This window comes from Oncorhynchus clarkii, chromosome 5, assembly GCF_045791955.1.
Source record: "Oncorhynchus clarkii lewisi isolate Uvic-CL-2024 chromosome 5, UVic_Ocla_1.0, whole genome shotgun sequence".
In the NCBI taxonomy this organism is placed as follows: domain Eukaryota; kingdom Metazoa; phylum Chordata; class Actinopteri; order Salmoniformes; family Salmonidae; genus Oncorhynchus; species Oncorhynchus clarkii.
Window position 1 is genome coordinate 55,842,394 of NC_092151.1, and position 23,009 is coordinate 55,865,402.

Genomic DNA, 23,009 nt, shown 5'->3' on the forward strand with positions numbered 1-23,009 from the left:
AGTTTCTTTGAATACTTCTCTACGAACTTTGCACACCTAGACAGTGCAATATTTGCCCATTCTTCCTTGCAGAATTCTTCAAGCTCAGTCAAATTGCTTGGTGACCGCTCATGGACTGCACTCTAAGTCATTCCACAGATTCTCGATGGGATTTAGGTCGGGGCTCTGACTAGGCCACTCAAAGACATTAACCTTCTTGTCTTTCAGACACTGTACAGTTGCTTTGCTTTGGGCCATTGTCATGTTGAAACGTGAACCATCATCCCGTTTTCAACTTCCTGGCAGAGGGCTGCAGGTTCTCCTCAAGAATCAGTCGGTATTTTGCACTGTCCATTTTCCCTTCTATCCTGATAAGTGCTCCAGTCCCTGCTGCAGAGAAACCCCCCCACAACAGAATGCTGCCACTGCCGGGCTTTACTGTAGGCATGATGTTCTTTGGGTGGGAAGATGTAAAGTGCCCCCCCTTGCCACCCTCCCATAGAAGCCAGATTTGTGGACCGCTTGTGATATTGTGGTCGCACACATTGTCTTTGCCATAAAGGCTTGAAGCTCCTTCAAAGTCGTCATTGGCTTCTTGGTAGCCTCTCTGATCAGTCTCTTCCTTTCCCGATCATCCAGCTTGGAGGGACGGCCTGATCTATGCAGGGTCTGGGTGGTGCCATACGATTTAACCACTTCTTAATAATGGTATTAACTGTGCTCCGAGGGATAGACAAAGCCTTTGCAATCTTTTTATATCCATCCCCTGACTTTGTGCCTTTCCACATCTTTCCATAGTGGACTATTTGCTTTGAATTGCAGTACTAAATAGTAGAGTCCTTGATGAACGACTGCTTTTATTCTGAACCAATCAAAGTCACGACAATTGATCACAGATGGAAGCCAATTAGCTTGATTTGTGAACTGGAAGATGGTTGGTTATATCTCAGAAGGTTTGCGATTCTAAGGCGGGGTGTTCAGTTATCCAAATACGGTATTTTACTGTTTTACTTGTAATTCATTTTCAGAGCTTTAAAAAAATTATTATAATAATCTCACTAGGATATTGTGGGTTACTCTGTGTAAATAAAGCCGGAATGGTCTAATTCCATGCGTTTTCATTTCAGGCTGTAAAGAAACAAAAAGGTGAACGTTCTGAAAGGGGGCAGTGACTTTCTATACCCACTGTAGATCTTCTTAGTTATGTAGTGTTGTTTTGAATTATGTACAGTGAGTGAATTTTAGAGCAGAGGGTGTTAGCAAACTGTAGCCTACCAGTGTTTTGATGAAAAAATTTGACCATTCGCCCAATCATCCTAAAATCTCATAATAAATGAGGCGGTGTTTGCCTTACATTAACCTTATACCATGCTATTATATTTGGTTCTGTTATGTAGAATACTATCATTATGTGATCTTGCAGACATTGGAATGAGCACCATTCTCCATTCACCACCAAAATACTGTAGCCTGTTCTCTGGGCAGCCGAACGAGTAGAGCAGAGACTGTGCGTAAAGTAGAGAATCTCAGAAGATGCTCAGAACCTTCAGCCCTTTAGCTATTGGCAAGAGGGTTCCAGAAAATTCACACCCGCAGTGAGTCCGTAAACAAAAGAAAGGTGCAACCTGGACACCATCAAAGCACTCTGGTTAGGTCAAAGCTTGGTTCATTTCCGTGATACTTTTCCATTATAAATACTTAATTTAATTTGATTGGAAAAACCTTTTAGAAATTCTGTCCGAATCAAATCATTCAGGAAAATGGAAAGAACTCATTCTTAACGCCTCTGACACAGGAGCCATTTATGAGCAATATGTATCCATTCACTTACTACTATTTGGTCAGAGGAGGTCAGTGTTGAGTCTTTTAAAAAGGCTTCAACTGAGGAAGTGCTCTATTTATGTCTGCACCACCACTCTAAAACCACCTTGTTTGACCTAGTTTCTATAAAAACAGTCTGTGGAAGACTAATAATGGCTATGGGCTAAGGCTGGCAGGCAGGCAGGCTGGCTGGCAAGCAAGCAGGCAGGCAGACAGGCTGGCTGGCTGGCAAGCAAGCAGGCAGGCAGACAGGCTGGCAGGCTGGCAGGCAGGCTGGCTGGCTGGCAAGCAAGCAGGCAGGCAGACAGGCTGGCAGGCTGGCAGGCAGGCAGGCAGGCAGGCAGGCAGAGCTCCAATTAGATGATAGCTTGGTAAAATGGTCAAATGGAACATAATCTGGGGAATCTAAAACTAGCTTTCTTCAACATCTCTCTCGGAAAGGTATTAGGGAGAGGGACAGATGTTCATTTTGGGTCAAACCTTCACCTAGGGCAGGTGTGGGCAACTCTTAAGAGTGTGCTTTGTTCCAGCCAAACACGTCTACAGTAACTCAACTAATCAAGGTACTGTGATGAGCAGGCCTGGAGGGCTTTCATGCCAAATTCTGCCATATACAAACAGTGATATTAGTGACTCAGCTATGAGTTCTAGCCCAGCTCCGAACTCTCGATTTAACCTTGATCTGAAAGAACTAAAGATGGGAGAAATAATGCTCAAAGAATTCCACCAAGCCTACCAGAGGGCAAGGCAATCCTTTACGATCTACATGAAGAACGTAATCATACAGGCTTCGGGTCAGTTTAGAACTAAGCATAAGAGTGTGGTGGAGAGAGGTACCAATACTCACTGAGTTGGACTAGGGCTGTCCTCCCTTTGATGCTCTGCTCTCATTGGTCCCCTGACCCATACATCACCCCCAGAGCGGTACGGGGGCGGGGTAATGATGCTGGTTCCTTCAGGACAGAGCTCTTCCATCCCTGGATGATGCTGCTCCACTTCTAGAGGAGCGAGTGAAGAGACTTCAATATTAGGAAGGTGTTCCTAATGCTTGGCATAGTCAGTGTACATTTCTAGTTTTTCCACTCTGTCATTTGCTTACAGTCAGCGAAAGGAAAGCTGACAGTCAGGGAGCATCGGAAATTCCAAAAGCGATGGATAGAGCACTATATAATTGACACCGAGAAAATATAATGAATTTCAAGTGCAGCCCTCCAGACCTCAAGGAAGACCGAATGCGGCCTGCGGATCAAAATGAGTTTGACACTCCTGAGTTAGAGCCTTGTTAGGACTGAGGCATTTGCATGTGATATGATACATTTTTGTAGAATGTTGTTTGTGAAACATGAATTTCTAGCCACATATATTTTTTTGTGGGGTGGAATGTTGAGTATTTCTCATGCATAGAGACAGAGAGAGAATTAGAGACAGGAGGGGAGGAAGCGTCAGAGAGATACAGAGAAAGACAGAGAGACAAAGAGAGAGACATAGACAGAGACAGGGAGAGTGAGAGAGACAGAGGCCACAGTGGGAACAATCAGATGCTTCACATATCCAATCATCCAGCCTGTGGAAACGGAGCGAACAGGCCTCGGTGGGATTACAGGGCTGGGGCTAGGGGATGTGTGTATGTGCTGACTGCAAAATCCCTGCTGGGACCTGGGTGCAGCACACACACACACACACACACACACACACACACACACACACACACACACACACACACACGTATGGATGCACGCTGACACATCACTGACACAAGCAGCATGGACTTAATTACCCTTGAGGCCATGCATTTACCAATGGCCACTAGGGAACTAGAGTAAGACTGAAAACATATTCAATTGGAGATTTTTTTTTAAATGTAATTTTCCTCTGAGATGCCCGTACCTTATACTGTTTAGACTATTTGAGTCAATGGTGACTGTGATCAGAGTCTGTGTCAGTAGTCAGGTACAGTTCAGGTCTAATATTTATTTTTAAAGGAATACTTTGAGATTTCGGCACAGAGGCCCTTTATATACCTCCCCAGAGTCAGATGAACTCGTGGACACAATTTTATTTATCCCTTTAACAACTGTTCTTAAAGGTTGTCTGACGGTAGTGAATAATTCGACTGCATTGGAATTTGCCTCCTGTAATCACTGCTCCCGGACCATGATATTAGGATTGAGATTGGGGAGGTGTATAAGGCATTACCATCACCGCCCATCGATATGTAGATCATGCCGTCACCTTTGACTTCTGCCATTCAGATGAGCTGTGAATATTAGCAACCCATGTCGTTCTCACCAATCCACTGTCCCACACACTGAGGTGCAGTATATAAAGGTACAGTATATTAGGGCTCCCGAGTGGCACAGTGGTCTAAGGCACTGCATCTCAGTGCTAGAGGTGTCACTACAGACCCTGGTTCGATTCCAGGCTGCATCACAACCTGCCGTGATTTGGAGTCCCATAGGGCGGCGGACAATTGGCCCAGCGTCATCCGGGTTTGGCCGAGGTAGGCCGTCATCGTAAATAAGAATTTGTTGTTTAACTGACTTTTCTAGTTAAATTACGGTAAAAAAAAAAGATATGAACTATGCCTGTATGACTCAGTTGGTTGAGCATGGCGCTTGCCCGCCAGAGTGGTTGGTTCGATTCCCGGCACCACTATCATTCAGGCATGACTGTAAATCGCTTTAGACAAAAGCAGCTTCTAAATGCAATAGATATTATTATTTATAATTTAACTAGAGACAGCATCCAAGATGGACGCCCGTTGTTTTCAACGTAATCTACTCAAGTTTGCATACGGCTGTTTTGTGGTTGTTGCCATCTTTCTATATCCGGTTTTACTACGCCTGCACTCTAGCACTCAGTGCACACTGGAGAGACAGCAGTATCGCGCGAGGCCTGCGATGCAGTGCCCTAGACCACTGCGCCACCCGGGAGAAGGGCTCTCTACTTTATAGTGTGTGTGTGTGTGTGTGTGTGTGTGTGTGTGTGTGTGTGTGTGTGTGTGTGTGTGTGTGTGTGTGTGTGTGTGTGTGTGTGTGTGTGTGTGTGTGCATTGCAATGGACGTGTTTAACTATACTTATGGGGACTTCAAGTAAACCAAAAATGTTGACCAACTGGGGACATTTTGTTATAGTCTCCACAAGGATAAACGTTATTTCTAGGGGATTTAGGGTGAAGGGTAGAATTAGTGTTAGGTATGTCTGTGTGCATGTGTATTTGAAGCTGACCTGGTGACGCAGGGTCCCCCATCTTCTCTACTGCTGTCCTAGCTGGCGATGGGGAGGTCTTCAGCAGGGAGGCAGGCCTGATACAGGGCATCATTGTGTCGGTGCTGTAAGTCAGCCCCAAAGAGGAGCCATACTCCATGAAGTTCGCGCCGACAGAGTGCTTGTTCTGGGGGCTAGGTGCTGCCTCTTTCCCTTGGTCCACCAAGGAGTTCTGGGGCAAAAGGCGATACTGTGGTGAAGGCATGAGTTTGACCACTCGCTGGCCATTGGGTCGGCTCTTGGGTCCTGATTTCAGAGCTGATTTGATGGGCGTTGGGGAAGGGGGAAAGGGGGTGCCCTTGAGGCACGGGGGACTGTTTGTGGGTTCATCTGGGGGCGCAGGGGAGTGAGTGGGAAAACCCACCACCTTTGACTCTGGTTGCTCAATGGGGTACGGGTTGGGTGGCACCACCACAATACCATTGGTTGAGCTCATCGGCGCCAAGCTGTGATTGGGCCTGGGTGCTGGTGGTGTTGGTGGCATCGTGATGGGTGCTCCTTGCCCATTGGTGCCCAAAAGCTCACCTCTCCTACTCCTCCTCTTCACCTTCATTGTCGACACTCGAACACTCCCACCACCTCCACCACCACCACTGCTGCTGTCCGTCTCTCCGGCCGAGCCGAGGCCCATCCCTTCGCTATCTGCCACATCGCCAGGGGTTACCTTCCCAATGTATGTCTCCTTGATCAGCTCGGTATGAACTGTCCGGCTGGGCTCGCTGGGAGCCACCCAGCAAGGGATCAGCACCTTCTCCTCCCCCTCTCTGTTCACCGGGTAGTTCTGCCCTATTGGGGGTGAAGGGTTCTGATGGAGGTTCAGGTTCAGGGGTGAAAGGTTCGGATGGAGGCCTTGGTTCAGGACCCCTCCTTCAAGGAACGTCCCGCATGAGTTGCACTGCCTGTTAAGCGCCTCCTCTTGTGCCACCACAGATTTGAAATGGCTGCCACCGTTTAATTGGCCTTCCTGTGCCCTGTGGGCCTTCTTGTGCCCTCGCTCAATCACTGTTCCAGTTCCTGGATCAGTGTCCCTCCGCCCATTGACATAGGAAGAGAGATTAGGCTTGGATATAAGAAGACCCTGGGCCCTCTCACCCGCCCTCCTTCTCTGGCGGAGCCTCTCCAAGTAGCGCACCTCCGCATCTTTCTCCGACTCGTCCTCGAAGCGGACCCGCGTCGGTGATTGGCCGGGACGTCGGCGGGGGCCACAGGCCGAGTCGCTGCTGGAGGAGTCACTGAGGTTTCCCGAGAACGAGGTAACTGCAGGAACCGTCGCCGACGACACCGACTGGCTGTCCTTCCCCGCCAGCAGAGCCCGGTGCAAGGAAGCTCCAGCCGTCGCCAGCTGCTCCCTGTGGATGGATGCACACACACACACACATCCAGAAGGACACACAAACACACACTGGCACCACTGTGGTAAGGTAACACACACACACAAACCCTAACCAGAAAAAAAAGACTGAAACCCCATAAAGAAGCATTCAGCATTTTTCCTCCTAACACAGAGGATTGGTTGGATGCCTGTGGGATTCTTATCTATGTTCTGGCCCCTGTCTGTCCCAGCCGCTGCATTCCCAACTCTCGCTAAGGGGAAGGTCATCCCCAGTATGGACGTCCTCTCTGTCTGTATCCAATCACATAGCCTCTGTTACCACAATAATGGACAGCTATCTTGAGTCGTATCCAAGAGAGAGTGTATTTATTTACGCGATTGTTCATATACAACTTAATCTATAAACGTAAATGAGAAATGCATTTGGAAAAATGACCATGGAAATAAAGTGATTGACAGTTGTGAGCCCACACTGTTGGATGATGGGGAACAAGATACTGCATGGCTGGCTAAGATTCCTCTGGGGAGCTGATGGGAGTATTGTACTGTGCTTTCCTTGTATGGACTCCTCACACACTGGGTATCTACCCCTGGGATTGTGTGGTTGGTGTGTGTGTGTGTGTGTGTGTGTGTGGGGGGGGGGGGGGGGGGCTGAGGGTAACAGCTGGAAGATGTGTAGCGAAGCATTAGAGGGAATCAGTCTTACCAAGCGTCAAATCACAACCAGGAAGCTCCCTCCAAACCAGAGATATTTCCAAATTAAATCAGACCCAACACAGAAACACCAAATGAATTGTTCTATTCCAATGAATAAACAAGACAATTTATGGCACCGCAATCACATCAATCCAAATCACTTCCAATTGGAAGGATTTTGATAATAGTTGGCTGTCATTGAAGGGGGGGGGGGGGGCATGATTACATAATTTCTGTCATATCACCTGGTTGGTTGGTCGGTATCCAAAAAGTCCCATCCAATCATTCTAATCTGGAGCGAATGTTGATGCTGTCTGGTGATTGACAGCTGTATGAGGGAACATCCTGCCTTGGTCAGAGTGAATGTGCTGAGGTAATCAGTAATCACTGCTCCCGGACCATGATATTAGGATTGAGATTGGGGAGGTGTATAATTCCAGCTGGATTGCGTAATGCGTATTGTGGAAATAGACGTGTGTGTATGAGAGAGAGAGAGAGAGAGAGAGAGAGAGAGAGAGAGAGAGAGAGAGAGAGAGAGAGAGAGAGAGAGAGAGAGAGAGAGAGAGAGAGAGAGAGAGAGAGAGAGAGAGAGAGAGAGAGAGAGAGAGAGAGAGAGAGAGAGAGAGAGAGAGAGGGTAGAAGAGAGAGGAGAGAGAGAGAACCTGACATAGCAACCTAGATAACCCAATGCCCTAAACCAATTCCCCAATAGGTGGCCCGTGGGCCAAATTCTGCTCGTGGTTAAATTTATGTGCACCCCCTCATTTTCCTTTTAGAATTTATTTTATATAATTTGCTTTGTTGGACATGAGACTGTAAAATCACCAGCAAATCAGCTGTAAGTGATTTTAATTTAGGAAATCTGTTACCAATCTGTTCCCACGCATAAATAGATGTACTCAAGGCTTGAAATTATTCTGTTTTTGTCAAATACCCTATATATGTTTGGGCTTCTTGCAGTCAATTTGCAGTGTACAAATGATTTATAACTACAGCACCAGTCAAAAGTTTGGACACGCCATCTCATTCAAGGGATTTCTTTATTTTTTTTTACTATTTTCTACATTTTATAATAATAGTGAGGACATCAAAACTATCAAATAACACATATGGAATAATGTATTATTCTAAAATGTAGAAAATAGTCCAAATAAAGAGGTGTGTCCAAACTTTTGACTGGTACTGTATGTTCCGGCTCCCCGACCATCTGCTTAACAACAACAACAACAACAACAACAACAAATCAGCTCCCAGCTGAATCCGCCCGCGCCTGCCCTAAACCATCATTATTATTATTATACACTTAATTAAAAAGCCTTGAAATTAGAGCAATATAAAAGTGTCTATTTACATATTGAGGTTTACTACTATTTTAACTGTATCACCACCATAATTACTACTATAGTTTTCCGAAAACTACTATTTGAGATATAGGCCAATGCTTTACGTTAGCTAATGACATACACATGCTCTATAGCTACTTTTGCTAGAACTACTTACCCAGCTGTACATGGAAATGGCAACTACATATCGTATAGTTATAGTGTAGTTACTAGTTAGATAAATGTAAATATTACATACATAGTACTACATAATGTAGCATCTGTGTAACTAAAGTGTGACCCATAATAGATATGTGACATATCGGCATTTAAAAATGAATAGAGGGCACTGCAAATAGATTTAAAGCAGTAAATCCAATATGTGTCATATCACTACCACCTGTCGCAGCTTGCTACGCTGAACACGGTCAGTAGACAGACCTCGAGAGAGCCGCAGCACACTTTAACCGGCCAAAGACAGCCGTCCGGTTGCTCCGGCACAAAAGCCCACAGAGATTCACAGGCCCTGCTGGGCCCCACCGAACAGAAGGGAAGAAAAGGAGAGAGAAAATAACGAAAAACCGCTTTCTTCTTTGGCCTCGTTTGGTTGGCTATGATGCTACAGGTGTCTGCTACAGCTAAGCTCTGCTGGTAAACAGACACGCACACACACCGACGACCCTCAAACCCACACACATAAACACACCCACTTGCGGAGCAGCAGACTTACGGGTTGTCCCTCTGGACGGGTAGGATGGTGTGGTCGGCCTTGAGTGGGAAGGAACGGGCCTTCATACGGGCTCTCTCCAGGAGCCGCTTGGCCTGCTCATGGCGCGGACTCAGCGGCAGGTCCTCGCTGGACACAAAGGCCCTGTCGGGCCGCACACACACACACACACACACACAGGCAGGTTAGGGGGAGGAGGAGGAGAGATGGTAGAGAGGCACACGTCAGCGCCTGTGCGGGAGAGACGCTCATAGAGAAGGGGATTAGGCAGAGCAGGCAGTCACTACTAATTAGGCTGACAAGGGGTGTGTGTGAATCAATGAGCTTTTGTGTGTGTGTGTGTGTGTGTGTGTGTATCTTTTCATAAGCTATTATCTTGTTTGCCTTTGCTTGTGTTTATGTGTGTATATTTGTGAATGCGGGAACGAGGGACTGTGACCTATAGACCTATCTGTGAGCGGGGTTACATTTTCCCAACCACCAAAAACACAATTACCCACAGTGCTCAGAGCTTTAACCACACAGCTGCCCATTCAATTTCAACACGACACCTGCTTAACAGGCACTCAATGGGAAAACAAATGAGTGCGTTTCAAATACTAGGTGCCTCACCGGAAAGCCTTTCTCCTGTGTTGAGTCTGTGACTGGGTACAGAGAAGAGAGATATGATCATAATCCTCTTTGGTGAGGAGGGTGGAGCTTTTAGTAACAGCTGTTATAAACACTGTGTCCCTGTCACTAATTGCAGCTTGGGGCTCTAAAGCAGAGAGATACAAGAGCAAAGCGGTAGAGTCATTGGTGTTTGCTGGTGTCGTGAAAGCATCTGCGGTATCTTCTAGATATATTAGAGCGGCAGTATTTAGGTTTGGGTACCCAAATGACATTTGTTTGTGATACATTCATATTTAAGCTATAGTGTAGAGGAGTGGCTGGTAAACCCAGTTCCAGCTTTACTCTAACACAATAATCAGGTGTTTTAAAGCAGGGCTGGAGCAAAAGGCTACATACCCAGTAGCTCTCCAGGAGGTTCTACTGTACCTTTGGCTGTGCTCGCTGTCTTGGAGGGAGATTCCTGAATCCCAGTCACTGTCATTCAGCGCAATGGAACCTATAGGGACATAAATAGACACTGTAACCAGGCAGACATAAGTATAATTTCCCTCCAGTATTGAAATGGCGTTGATTTCCTTATTTCTCTGGAAACTACAATAAAAAATCATGAGCAAGAAATATGGAAGAACCGTATTAAGTTTAACTACTTGTTTACTTTCCCTTTGTTTATATAAAGCATGATTCATTTAGCATTGTGGATGTTTGAAGCCATGAGAGTGAGGGACAGAGCAACCCACAGGCGGGAGACAACTTCTGTTTGTGAGACAGTTGCAATTAGACAGGCATTACATTCATTAAACATCTGGCCAGCAGTCAGAAATAGCCTATTACCTCCCTACCCTCTTTTTCCTCTCAAGATTTTCTCTCTACTTTCCGTTGTCATTTTTTTTTTTTTACGTCCTCACATTATGTTGACTTTTTTTTCCCAACTCGTCACACACCTTGACCATGAGCTATGTGTTGAATGTGAACTGAGTGTTGGGGAAATGTACTCTACTCTAATATAACAGGTCCTTCTCAGGTAAACCCCTTTACATCATTGAGGATTTAAGGGGTCCACACGCTGTGATTTTACTACGGTTATCACCCTAACCCCGAGCTGCACCACCGCTAACATGTTCGCTAAAATAATCAATGGTTTTAGGTCTAGTGGGTGGCGTAGGCAAGTCAGTTTAAGAACAAATTCTTACATACAATGAAGCCTACCAAAAGGCAAAAAGGCCTCCTGCTGGGAGAGCTTCCTACTGCCTGAGCTATGTTGTTGATGTAAATTGATAAGAGCGTGGGGCCTAGGATTGAGCCTTGGGGGTACTCCCTTGGTGACAGGCAGTGGCTGAGACAGCAGATGTTCTGACTTTATACACTGAACTCTTTGAGAGAGGTAGTTAGCAAACCAGGCCAAAGACCCCTCAGAGACACGAATACTCCTTAGCCGGCCCACGAGGATGGAATGGTCTACCCTATCAAAAGCTTTGGACAAGTCAATAAAAATAGCAGAACAACATTGCTTAGAATCAAGGGCAATGGTGACATAATTTAGGACCTTTAAGGTTGCAGTGACACATCCATAACCTGAGTGGAAACCAGATTGCATACCAGAGAGAATACTATAGACATCAAGAAAGCGAGTCAGTTGATTATTGACAAGTTTTTCTCACACTTTTAGTTCTTTACTGTACCTCTCCCATTGCACTGGGTCACCTCCTCGGCCCTCTGCTCCCTCTCCAGAGAGCAGAGGGCCGAGGCTTCAGAGAGCAGAGGGCTGAGGCTCACTGGCTCTGGTCCCTGGCTCTTGTTCAGCATCTGCTTGAGGACGCCCCGATTCATCTCCACTCTCTCTGCTAGAGACATGGCACTCCCACTGCTGCACAGACTCTCCAGGCTGTCAGCCCTCCACAGGCCCCCCATTGGCCCCTGGGGACCCAGTTCGCCCATACACCGCCTCAGACCCTCCAGGCTGTCACGGCGTAGCAGCTCCCTGCCCACCCCGCCGTGGGCCCTGGCTTTCCTCTGCTGGCCCCCAGGGGCCCCGGCCAAAGACCTGTCTGGGGCCGGAGGCGCGTCTCCGTTCAGCAGTAGCGTTTCGGGCCTGGTGGCCTTCCAGAACCCCTTGGGAGAGACGCAGGGTTTAGCCGCATTAGAAGCGCTAACATTATCCGCCAGGGGACTAGAGTTGGCGTTAACATCAGACAGGTTCTCCAGGCTGGAGCCCTCATCCTGTTCATGTGGGAGCGCAAGCAGGCTGAAGTCCAACCCACCCGTCCCCACCCCCTCCATCAGGCTGTCTGGCACCACTGAGTGGAGCGTGGAACCCTGGGACTCTGCATCTTCGTCGCTACTACTTGAGCCCCAGCTCACCAGGACAGGACCGAATAGGGAAGAGGACACAGGAAAGGCCTTATTATCCATGCCTGCCTTGAAAGCCTCCCTCCCTGCAGCCTTGTTGCGTTCAGACAGGGCCTTGACCTTGGACTGCAGGGCCGACACAGCTGAGCCCGGGGGCCCGGGCTGCTGCTGGAACAGGAGCTGGCTAAGGGGGCAAGGGGAGGGCGAGGTGGGGGTAGGGGTTGAAGTGGCAGGCTCCGGTCTGGGGCTGGAGGAGGGTTGGTCTTCCATGCCAGGTTGCAGGGTCTGGGGCTTGGCTCTCTGTGGCACACAGGGCATGGGGAGAAAGGAGTCTGCCATGGCTACTTTCTCCATGGCCACATCACACCGTCAGGGGAGCGTCAGAGCTGTGAAGGGGACAAGAGAAGAGATACAAGGGATTTTGGTGTTATTTTTTTTGCTGACTTAAAAGAGGGACTAAGAATATAGCGATTGCTTTAGTGAGCAAATAAATAGTTCATGAACAATAATTGTCATTTTAAGGATGCATGAAATGGCAGTTTTTCTAAATGCCTTTCAAAATCATATCTGTACTTTCATATGACAAATAAATGTTAAATCAAGTTAGAATCCAAAAAGGCATACACCCTGAGAGGAAACTTACTTGTCCCTCAATAAAAAGGAGATTGCCACAAAGGACTTGTCTTTTTCCTGTATTTGTACAAGGTTTGTTAGAGGTTTAAGAAAGACGGGCCTTTCTGTTAAGTAACATGGTGGGCAGACGTACAACATTGCCTGGCAGCTAATTACTTTGGCAACCCTCTCTGATATTCACGTTGAGGACCCCACTTTTGTCGCAAAGGGGTAAAAACAATGGCGGCACAAAGGCTAGCTAGCATCTTTAAAGAGGTCCCCCAGCAACCAATAAAGGATGTCACAAAACAGACCGAGAGCAAAGGATAACTACCACCTAGACAACATGAACAGTGTGAATTGTGACCGCCATCCCAGAAACTGTGGAAAGGTTGTTGGGAAAAGAGAAATCAAAAAGGGTAATGTGTCGTATTGAGATAAATTATGTGGCACTCAAAGCTATAGAGAACTGCGGGAAAAAAATGTTTTACAGTACCCCTTTCCAAAAGAGATTGACAAATGTTCAACTCAACTCGAGGAGTGTTCTCTATTGGCATTCACAGCTTGTTTTTCCTCACTTACTATGCAGCCTCAAATCCACAGGAGACCTCTAACTCTAACTCAAAGCCAAACAGAATTAGATACACATCAACAAACATCTCAATCCTATTATTACTGGGTAGAGGTCAACGGTGTTGCAACCACTACATTTTTTAAAATAATTTTCTGCAGTAATATTTGATAAAACACTAGGCAGGATTTCTCAACAGTATGAGGGCCTCAATGGCTGGGGCCACTTGTACAGAACATTTCATCCTTGTGTTCTGACATCATCCTCATGGGTTCTGATAAATACAGTGTCCGTTGCTGTGTTAGCTTTTCATAACAACTCGGGTTAGTTTACCCAATGAGAAAAGGGACTGAGAGGCATGTCAAATTTTCCGGGCCCATAAATTACTTGCTACTCACCATACCCATATTCAGCTACCTTTCTCTGTAACCATATACTGAGTGTACAAAACATTAAGAACACCTTCCTAATATTGAGTTATTGAGTAGTGGATCATTCTTGATACACAGGGGAAGCTGTTGAGTGTGACAAACAGCAGCGTTGCAGTTCTTGGCACAAACCGGTGTGCCTGGCACCTACTACCAATACCCCGTTCAAAGGCACTTAAACCTATTGTCTTGCCCATTTACCCTCTGAATCGCACACATACACAATCCATGTATTAATTGTCTCAGGGCTTAATAATCCTTCTTTAACCCGTTTCCTCCCCTTCATCCTCACTGATTTAACAAGTGACATCAATGAAGGATCATATCGTTCACGTGGATTCACCTGGTCAGTCTATGTCAGGGGTGTCAAACACATTCCGTGGATGGGTCTTGTCACGCGCTGACCTTAGAGAGTCTTTTCATTTCTCTATTTGGTTAGGTCGGGGTGTGATTTGGGTGGGCATTCTAGTTTTCTATTTCTTTGTTGGTTCCCAATCTGTCTATCGTTGTCTCTGATTGGGGATCATACTTAGGCAGCCCTTTTCCCACCTTTGATTGTGGGATGTTGTTTTTGCATAGTTGCTGTCTAGCCCTGCAGAACTTTACGTTCGGTTTTGTATTTTGTTGTTTTGTCAGAGTTCAGTATTAAAAATCATGCCCACTTCCCACGCTGCGCTTTGGTCTCATTCATCTTACGACGAACGTAACAAGTCTAGTGTCTGCTGGTTTTGTTTTTTTCCTTTCAATTCAGCCTCAGACAAGGAGGTCAGGGGAGTTCCTTACTAATTAGTGTCCTTAATTAATCAATCAAGAACAAGGTAGGAACGAAAACCCGCAGACACTCAGCCCTTCATGGAATGAGTTGGACACGTGGTCTATGTCATGGAAAGAGCAGGGGTTCATAACGTTTTGTGCACTCAGTGTACAGTTTTTAGGCATTCAGTCCACAGGAGTGTTTATTACTGTTAGCAAGGTGACATCATGAAATTCAATCCAGGTTCACCAAACAAACCCTAACAGTACCGTGCTTCTCAAGATGCAGGTAGCCTGCAAACACTGACAGCTCACGAGACAGTGCGCTCACATTAGAGAAAAACACAGTTCTGTTACCTGACAAGATATACAGTGAGCTCCAAAAGTACTGGCACAGTGACTTTTTGTTGTTGTTTTTGCTCTGTACTCCAGCACTTTGGTTGTGAAATGATACAATTACTCCTCCTGTCTCAGCCTCCAGTATTTATGCTGCAATAATTTGTGTTGGGGGGCTAGGGTCAGTCTGTTATATCTGGAGTATTTCTCCTGTCTTATCCGGTGTCCTGTGTGAATTTACGTATGCTATCTCTAACTCTCTCTCCCTTTTTCTCTCTTTCTTTCTCTCGGTGGACCTGAGCCCTAGGACCATGCCTCAGGACTACCTGGCCTGATGACTCCTTGCTGTCCCCAGTCCACCTGGTTGTGCTGCTGTTCCAGTTTCAACTGTTCTGGCTGTGGCTATGGAACCCTGACCTGTTCACCGGACGTGCTACCTGTCCCAGACCTGCTGTTTTCAACTCTCTAGAGACAGCAGGAGTGGTAGAGATACTCTGAATGATCGGCTATGAAAGGCCAACTGACATTTACTCCTGAGGTGCTGACCTGTTGCACCCTCTACAACCACTGTGATTATTATTATTTGACCCTGCTGGTCATCTATAAACATTTGAACATCTTGGCCATGTACTATTATAATCTCCACCCGGCACAGCCAGAAGAAGACTGGCAAACCCTCATAGCCTGGTTCCTCTCTAGGTTTCTTCCTAGGTTCTGGCCTTTCTAGGGAGTTTTTCCTAGCCACCGTGCTTCTACACCTGCATTGCTTGCTGTTTGGGGTTTCAGGCTGGGTTTCTGTACAGCACTTTGTGACATCGGCTGATGTAAAAAAAAAAGGGCTTTATAAATACATTTGATTGATTTGATTGAATTTCTACGAGGTTAATGTGCAGACTGTCAGTTTTAATTTGAGGGTATTTTCATCCAACAATTTAGAAATTACAGCACTTTTTGTACATAGTCTGCCCATTTTAGGGGACCATAAGTAATTCACTTATACAGTATGTGTATTGAAGTAGTCAAAAGTTTATATTCCTAGCACACAGTGATTACATCAAGCTTTTGACTACAAACTTGCATATCCTGTCTTTGTGCATCTGTAACTTTCTCACTCATCATTATTCCCGATTTATTCTGGACTATCCGTAATCCTGGTAGCATCTACATTAATTTTAGAAGCGTTTAGAAACATATTATTTTCTTATTTACAATAAAAGTGACTCCAAAGCGACACAATAGATTACTTACCATTAATTACTACTGGGCACAACATAATCTGAAACAACCAAAGCAAACAGCAAAATGCATCCAACAAGTTTGCAGTCACAAGCTTTAATACTTCTTTCATACACATAAGTGAATTTGTCCCAATAATTTTCTATCATTTCAAATCCAAAGCACTGGAGAACAGAGCCCAAACAACTTTTGGAGTTCACTGTGTTGCCCCTATGACTGAGAAACCAGGTGAAGGAGGTTTACACAGATGTAAAAGGTTTCCTCGTGAGGGGCTTTGCAGAGAAAGTAATTTGATTTAAATTAGTGTGTGCTTAGTAAGGAAGGCTCCCTGCCAAGTTAACACCACCCACAAGCCTCAACTGTCAAGTACTCACAAACATCCCCATTCTTAACCACACTCACAATTATTTACCCATTTCATTTCATTTAATATAGTGTAGAGAGAGAGAGAGAGAGAGAGAGTGAGAGAGTCATCAAGGGAAAGGGAAGAATTAGGGAAGCTTGACAGAAGGACCCTACACAATGCCACAAGGCTATAATGTAGGATACCACATAGCACAGTACAACACCACCAGGAAAATATTTGTTATAGGCAATTCCACGTTAACAGATCGATGCTGACTCTGATTTTTCACAAAAGTATGCCAAACAAAAACCATTGATTGCAAAGTTATACAAACCATACAACTCTGTACAGTACAGCACAGTAGAGTATAGTTTAGTACAGTACAATAGAGTAGAGTACAGTACAATACAGTAAATTATACTATACTCTACTCTAGTGTGCTCCACTGTACTTAACTCTAATGTACCATGCTCTACTGTACGGTGCTGTCCAAACTTGTGAAACAGACGTCTATGATTGGTTCAGATTTGGACTGACCAAATTTCAACATCCATGGATATCCGGTGTCGGTTGGTGCTCAGTGGGTGAGAGGGCTGGTTACAGGAAATGGAAAGAGAGGGGGCTCATGGGTAGGTGTCAGTAAGAGCCGGGAGAGGTGATGTTAACTGGAGAGCGAGAGAAGAGAGACAGGGAGAGAGAGGGAGGGGTTGTCCAGACTGTTTAAACACTCTTGCTTTAACCACCAGACGACAGAAAGAGAAAGAAAACAGTTATGAGTTGAGCGTAACATTACGCCAGTGGAAGGGAGGAGGACAGTAGCAGGAGACCCAACTGTGGTTTGTGAATACTATAAATTCCATTGTAGCAAATTGAGTTGCAGTCATTCTGTTACAGATTTTTTTTTTGGTCCTTCTGTTACCGATTTAACAGAATGACACATTTGAATCACTTAATAAATCAGAAACCAAATTGTTATTAATAACAATATAACAACTTGGTTGGTCTACCTTTACTTGTTACTTCTGTGAACGTTGATTATCCTCGCTCCTCATGATGGAGAGAAATTCAAGGTGATACACATAGAATTTTTGTATTGTAATTTCAGAAAATGTCCATAATATATCTCCAGTAATATTGGAATGATAGTGTTTCACAATATTACTTACTTGCCAGTGTTGTGTTTGGCTGTGATATTAACCTCTTGATTTCTCCCGCCAGAGTGGCATCTGTGTTCAAAATGGGAAAGCTGTTTTGACTTTGTGGCTGTGTTATCTACTGGAAATTGGGTCAAGCAGCCAATGTAGAAGTTGCTCTGTCCTTTCATGGCTGCTGAAATTCTACACTGTTGGCTCAATTTCAGTTTATGTGAGAAAACAAACACTGAAAAGTGTAGGATATCATTGTACCATCTAAATCGATGTGAAATATATTTTCAACAACAAAAAATATAGTTTTTTTCAAGCGGTTTGAAGCTGGTCGACCTCAACCGAAAGTAAAAGGCTCAAGCGCGAGTCTTCGTCATGTTACGAGGAAAAAGGATGCAGGGGAACGGGAAATTTGTTTTGAAAGCAGCCTAGTGCTGTTGCAATTCATCTAGCTTCCACGTAGGGGAGAAATTCTAGGTGTAGTGCCTTTAAAGATATGTCGTTTTTTGGTAACAGAATAACAAGACACTAGATATTATTTATTAAAGCTGCAATTGACTGTAAAATGTGATACACGTATATATATATATCTTAAAGGTGCTAGACAGGATTTTTTGAATTTCTGTATATATCTGCAGTAATATTTCTTAAAGCGGCAATCAGCAGTAGAAACAATAACAAAGTGTTGTACCAGCCTCTGTTTCTGAACAAAGCTGAGGGATGGGACTGGAGAAATGCAACCACTCTCAAATTCAAAGACAGAGCCATTAATGCAAGGACAGACCAGCCATGATATCAAAATGATAGTTTTAACCATGTTTAGAGGGTATAGTGTTTGTTTACATGTATTGGAGTAAAACAAGCTTATATTTGGGGTTCTGCTGGGGTACGAATGTTGAACTAAGCTCATGAGGCATTTATAAGTTATATTCTTCAAGAATCAATGGGTACAAAGAAAGACGTAGCAACAGCTGATTGCCCCTTTAAAACTATACAGAAGGCCAATAATTTCTGCAAAACTAAATATAAGTGTTGATATTAGTTGTCAGGGGTCTTTGCTTCAACATTATTGTGTTTTTATGTATTTATAATACCTTTTAAGACGTTTTATGCTTGACGATTAAGAACCCCTTTCCATCTGTTTGACCAGAAATCAAGGCCTCTGCTTATTCCTATTTTTTTGGATGGAAAATGGTTGGGAAATATATATACAGTAAGCCTTAAAACCTCTTAAGGATCCACCCCTTTTTTTCTAATTTCGCCTAAAATGACATACCCCAATCTATCTGCCTGTAGCTCAGGCCCTGAAAGCAAGGACATGCATATTCTTGGTACCATTTTAATGGAAACCCTTTGAAGTTTGTGGAAATGTGAAAGGAATGTAGGAGAATATAACACAATAGATCTGGTAAAAGATAATACAAAGAAAAAACAACCGTTAGTTTGTATTTTTTTGTACCATCATCTTTGAAATGCAAGAGAAAGGCCATAATGTATTATTCCAGCCCAGGTGCAATTTAGATTGTATCCACCAGATGGCAGGAGTGTATGTGCAAAGTTTTAGACTGATCCAATGAACCATTGCATTTATGTTCAAAATGTTGTATCAAGACTGCCCAAATGTGCCTAATTTGTTTATTAATAACTTTATTAATAACTCATGTTCAAAATGGTGCACTCTCCTCAAACAATGACATGGTATTATTTCACTGTAATCACTACTGTACATTTGACAGTGCAATTAGAATAACAAGAATTTAAGCTTTCTGACAATATCAGATATGTCCATGTCCTGGGAAATATTCTTGTTACATACAACCTCATGCTAATCGCATTAGCCTACGTTAGCTCAACCGTCCCGTTGACAGGACACCGACCCCAAAGAGTGAAAAAAAAAAAATTATAGACTATATTTGACACCAAATTTGTTGTGCCCCACAAACTTCACATGTAAATGCTCATGGGGCTTATTACATGGAAATGCCCTCATGCACTTAATTAACTGGAACCTGACATAAAAAGTCACACACAGCTTTGATTGGGATTGTGTTGAAAGTCTTTAAAAAGAGTAACTTATTAAAGGTGTCTTGTCAGACCGGTCTTAAACCCCTTCAACTCTCTACTGCCACATATTGCCTCAGAGTACGAGTGCTGATCTAGAATCAGTTTTCACCTTTTGATCATAATTAATAATATTACACGGACGGACGGACGGATGGACGGACGGGACGGGACGGGGGACGCAGGGAAACTTGATCCTAGATCAGCACTCAGAGACACTTCATGAAATGGATACTACGCCGTAGGGTTTTAATCATCACAGATTCAGTCAGGAATGCAGCTGCTGTCTCCAAATTCCAGGGAGTGACTAAGGGACGCAGAGAGCATGTTAGAGGTTATAAGGCTACACTTCCACACCAACTTTGCACTTCACAACCACTGAGCTTTTGTTGAAATGCCTGCAGTCACTGAACCGCAATGCAACAAGGTCAACATGTGAGACTAAGGGGAGAAGGAAACCAATTGCTTCTGCGAGACTGGGTTTGTTCTATAAGGAGCTGTTTTAGAATACGGTAATTTATCTGAATTTCCTCTGCCGACCTCACCTCTACTGAAATGCTACTAGGTTTCTAATTCACATGCAAATATGGTGGCCACAAAGGATGTAATAGATTTTGGCCTCTCCTGCCTGTATTTGAATTCGGACAATAGATGACACCCCAGATGCCATGATCAATAAATTACATTGAATGCTTAAGTTCCAATTGTCATTGAAATAATTATAGTTGGTTTCTTCCTTTGTTTCGGTAAGAGAGAGAATAGTCCCTGAGAGTGTGAAGAGGAAAAAGTTCTTACCTCTCTCCCTCCATTTGTGTTCAGAGACTGAGGTAGCTCTGCCTGCTCTGGCCTCCTCTCCCAAATGCCATCCTAAAATCTGTGAAAGCTCAGCCCAAAATTTTCTCACTGTTATTTCAGCGACGCCTTCTATTTTGAAACAACCTTCCCCTTCCCTCCCTCCCTCTCTGTCTTTCTCCAGCTGTGTCGGGGCAGTTCAAGTGTGGGTCTCGTCTCTACTGAGCACTCACTCTCCCTTTAAGTACACAAATCTGGGAGTTTCACCAACCTTCTCCTCCCCTCAACAGTCCCTGCTGCCAAGTATCCAGTTCCTCTCCCCTCCTTCCTCTGATAAAACATCTACAGCAGGCAGTGGGCAGCAACTGACTGTAAAAGGTGATCCACATGTGTGGAAACCTCAGGGTTGCTTCAGGAGACAGTCTTGAGCAGCTGGTAGAGGATTGGACACAGACATTCTTAAACGCAACACAAGGGTAGCTCTATTGGTGGAGGGGCTGAAACTCCGCCCGCTGTGGGTGGAGTCTAGTAACTTTACCCTTGAATTTGAGAGAGAGAGCGAGAGAGAGAGAGAAAAAGAAAAAGAAAGGTAGCAAAGGAATCTTAAATGCAGAGAGCAGAGGAAATGCACGAGTCTCCAGGCTCATATTCCAGCTGGCTCAGGAATTTTCTTTGTTGATTCTCGATTTGGACTCGGTTGATTCGTCACTCTCTGCCCTCCACCTCATATGTTACTGATTGTCAGATAAAAAAATAATAAAGGAATACTTTGACATTTAAAGATATATTTTAACGTGCAAAAAGGTTCACTAGATAATAATTGCGTTCTCATGTTTATTTTTCTTTCGGGGGGAATTTTTGAATCCCCAAGGTCTCCCAGGCCTGTTTTGAAACAGGGCCATAATAATCAGAAACATTGGGGAAGATATTTAACTTCATACACTGCTAGATCCAAGTTAGTCTAACTGGAAGTCCTGCTGACTTCAGAGTCTGGAAATACTGTTTTTATGTTGTCTTTACGATGCGTTGGTTGATACCATTCCATTCACTCCATTCCAGCCATTACACTCCATTTCAGCCATTATTATGAGCTGTCCTCCCCTCAGCAGCCTCCACTGCTCAAACACTCACAGGCACATCCACACACATCCATTACAGCTGTTGGATTTTCACATCAAAACAACAAGAAGTGTTAACCCCCCCCCCCAGAGGGAAAAAAACATTTGAGAGAACCAATCAATGAGTCTGCTCAATTTCTAATCAAATATTGCATTAACAAACAACCTCCTGTCCAGATCAGTGAGTCACAGCTCTGTCCTCGCTGAGCGGTCAAGTGGGTCGCGTCAGCCATGCTAGATCCAAGTACCCAGACCTGAGAAAGTCAAGCTCGGAAACTGAGGAATGTAATCAAACTCACAGCCGTATGAAAAATGTCTCTCCTTCGCCCCCAAATAAGTTACCCTATTTTCAGAGCTGAAATGTGATTTGCTCAATCCACCCCTTCCTCCTTTTGAACAAGACCTCTATTGTGCTGTAACTCCCATTTGTAACATACACATCTAGGACCACCATGAATTGGCCCAGGACTATGTCTATGCCTCATAAGTACTGTAAGTATGGCCCAAAGACGAATCTCCACCTTGGGATAAAGCCAACATGTGTGTCTGGTGTTTGTTTACACACTGTCAGTCTGAGTACCGGACTGGTAGTGTAATGGCGACTATCTCAGTATTTTTAAAGCAACAGTTTATGCCTGTGTTTCCTGAGTTGACAGGGTTCTCTGAGTAACGCAAGACTATGAGCTCATTTCTGCCAGTGGGCTGGAGAAATAGTCCAGTTCAGCCAGAGAAAAAGTAGTCGACGGTGTCTGAAGCTTTCATGTTGAAACACTGCTTTTCAGATTGTGGGGGTTTCAAGGAAAAGCAGAATTGCAGTGCCTTGCAGAGATGATATTAAAAGCCTTGCTAGCCAGACATAACTGTATGCATCTGACAGCCTTAAAATGCCTATGGGAGTAGACAGTCGAGGATGCTCTGATATCGGAGCTTTTCATCAAGACTGAAGAAGTGATTGACCCTGAGCACAGATCTAGGATCCCCTTACATTGTTACAAACCTGACCTCTCAAATCCTTACTTTTTCATTACACATTGATGACAACAGGTGTTCTGGATCCCAACAATCATCAACTATACTCTTTATACTCACTGAGCAATTTAGGCCAAATTCTAGACAAAAATATCAAAGTGAAATATAAAATAGTTATAAAAAAGGATGAGGCAATACATACTGCACATCCAGTTAATAATGTGAAAAAGTGAGAAGTTACCTATTTATGCATTTCTTCAGTGTGCTGATTTCCCTGATGAGATGCAGGTTCAAATCCTCAGGCTCCATGACTGTCTAAATTCCCCAAATATCTCACTAAACAGAATGGGGTACCTCAATCATCTTCACATGTGAAATTCCTCACAGTACTCCTTCCTGTCCCCCGCTCTCTGTCACACAGTCTCTCTCTGCATATCAACAATTGGTTTGGATTGTTAATCTCCTCTGAACTGAAATGGATTAGGGCAAAATGAATCCATGACGGCCAGCCATTGGCTAGACGCTGTTGCAATCACTTC

At 44.5% G+C, this 23,009-nt stretch overlaps 1 protein-coding gene across 4 annotated transcripts in view; it reads right to left on the bottom strand.

Moving 5' to 3' along the window:
* Positions 1-22,779, bottom strand: part of LOC139409032 (KIAA1614 ortholog) — a 28,368-nt gene extending 5,589 nt beyond the window's left edge. For 2 of the 4 annotated variants that reach the window (XM_071153688.1, XM_071153684.1), the window contains exons 1-6: positions 20,387-20,592; positions 11,437-12,489; positions 10,184-10,253; positions 9,149-9,289; positions 5,029-6,416; positions 2,648-2,798 (exon numbers count right to left, since the gene is read on the bottom strand). In XM_071153688.1, coding sequence (XP_071009789.1) covers positions 2,648-2,798; positions 5,029-6,416; positions 9,149-9,289; positions 10,184-10,253; positions 11,437-12,457 — 2,771 coding nt within the window. In that variant the 5' untranslated portion in view covers positions 12,458-12,489; positions 20,387-20,592. Of the gene's footprint in view, positions 1-2,647; positions 2,799-5,028; positions 6,417-9,148; positions 9,290-10,183; positions 10,254-11,436; positions 12,490-20,386; positions 20,593-20,654; positions 20,765-22,711 lie in introns of those variants that run through there. The other 2 variants (XM_071153687.1, XM_071153686.1) reach the window with 2 other exon arrangements.
* Positions 22,780-23,009: the final 230 nt, after the last annotated feature.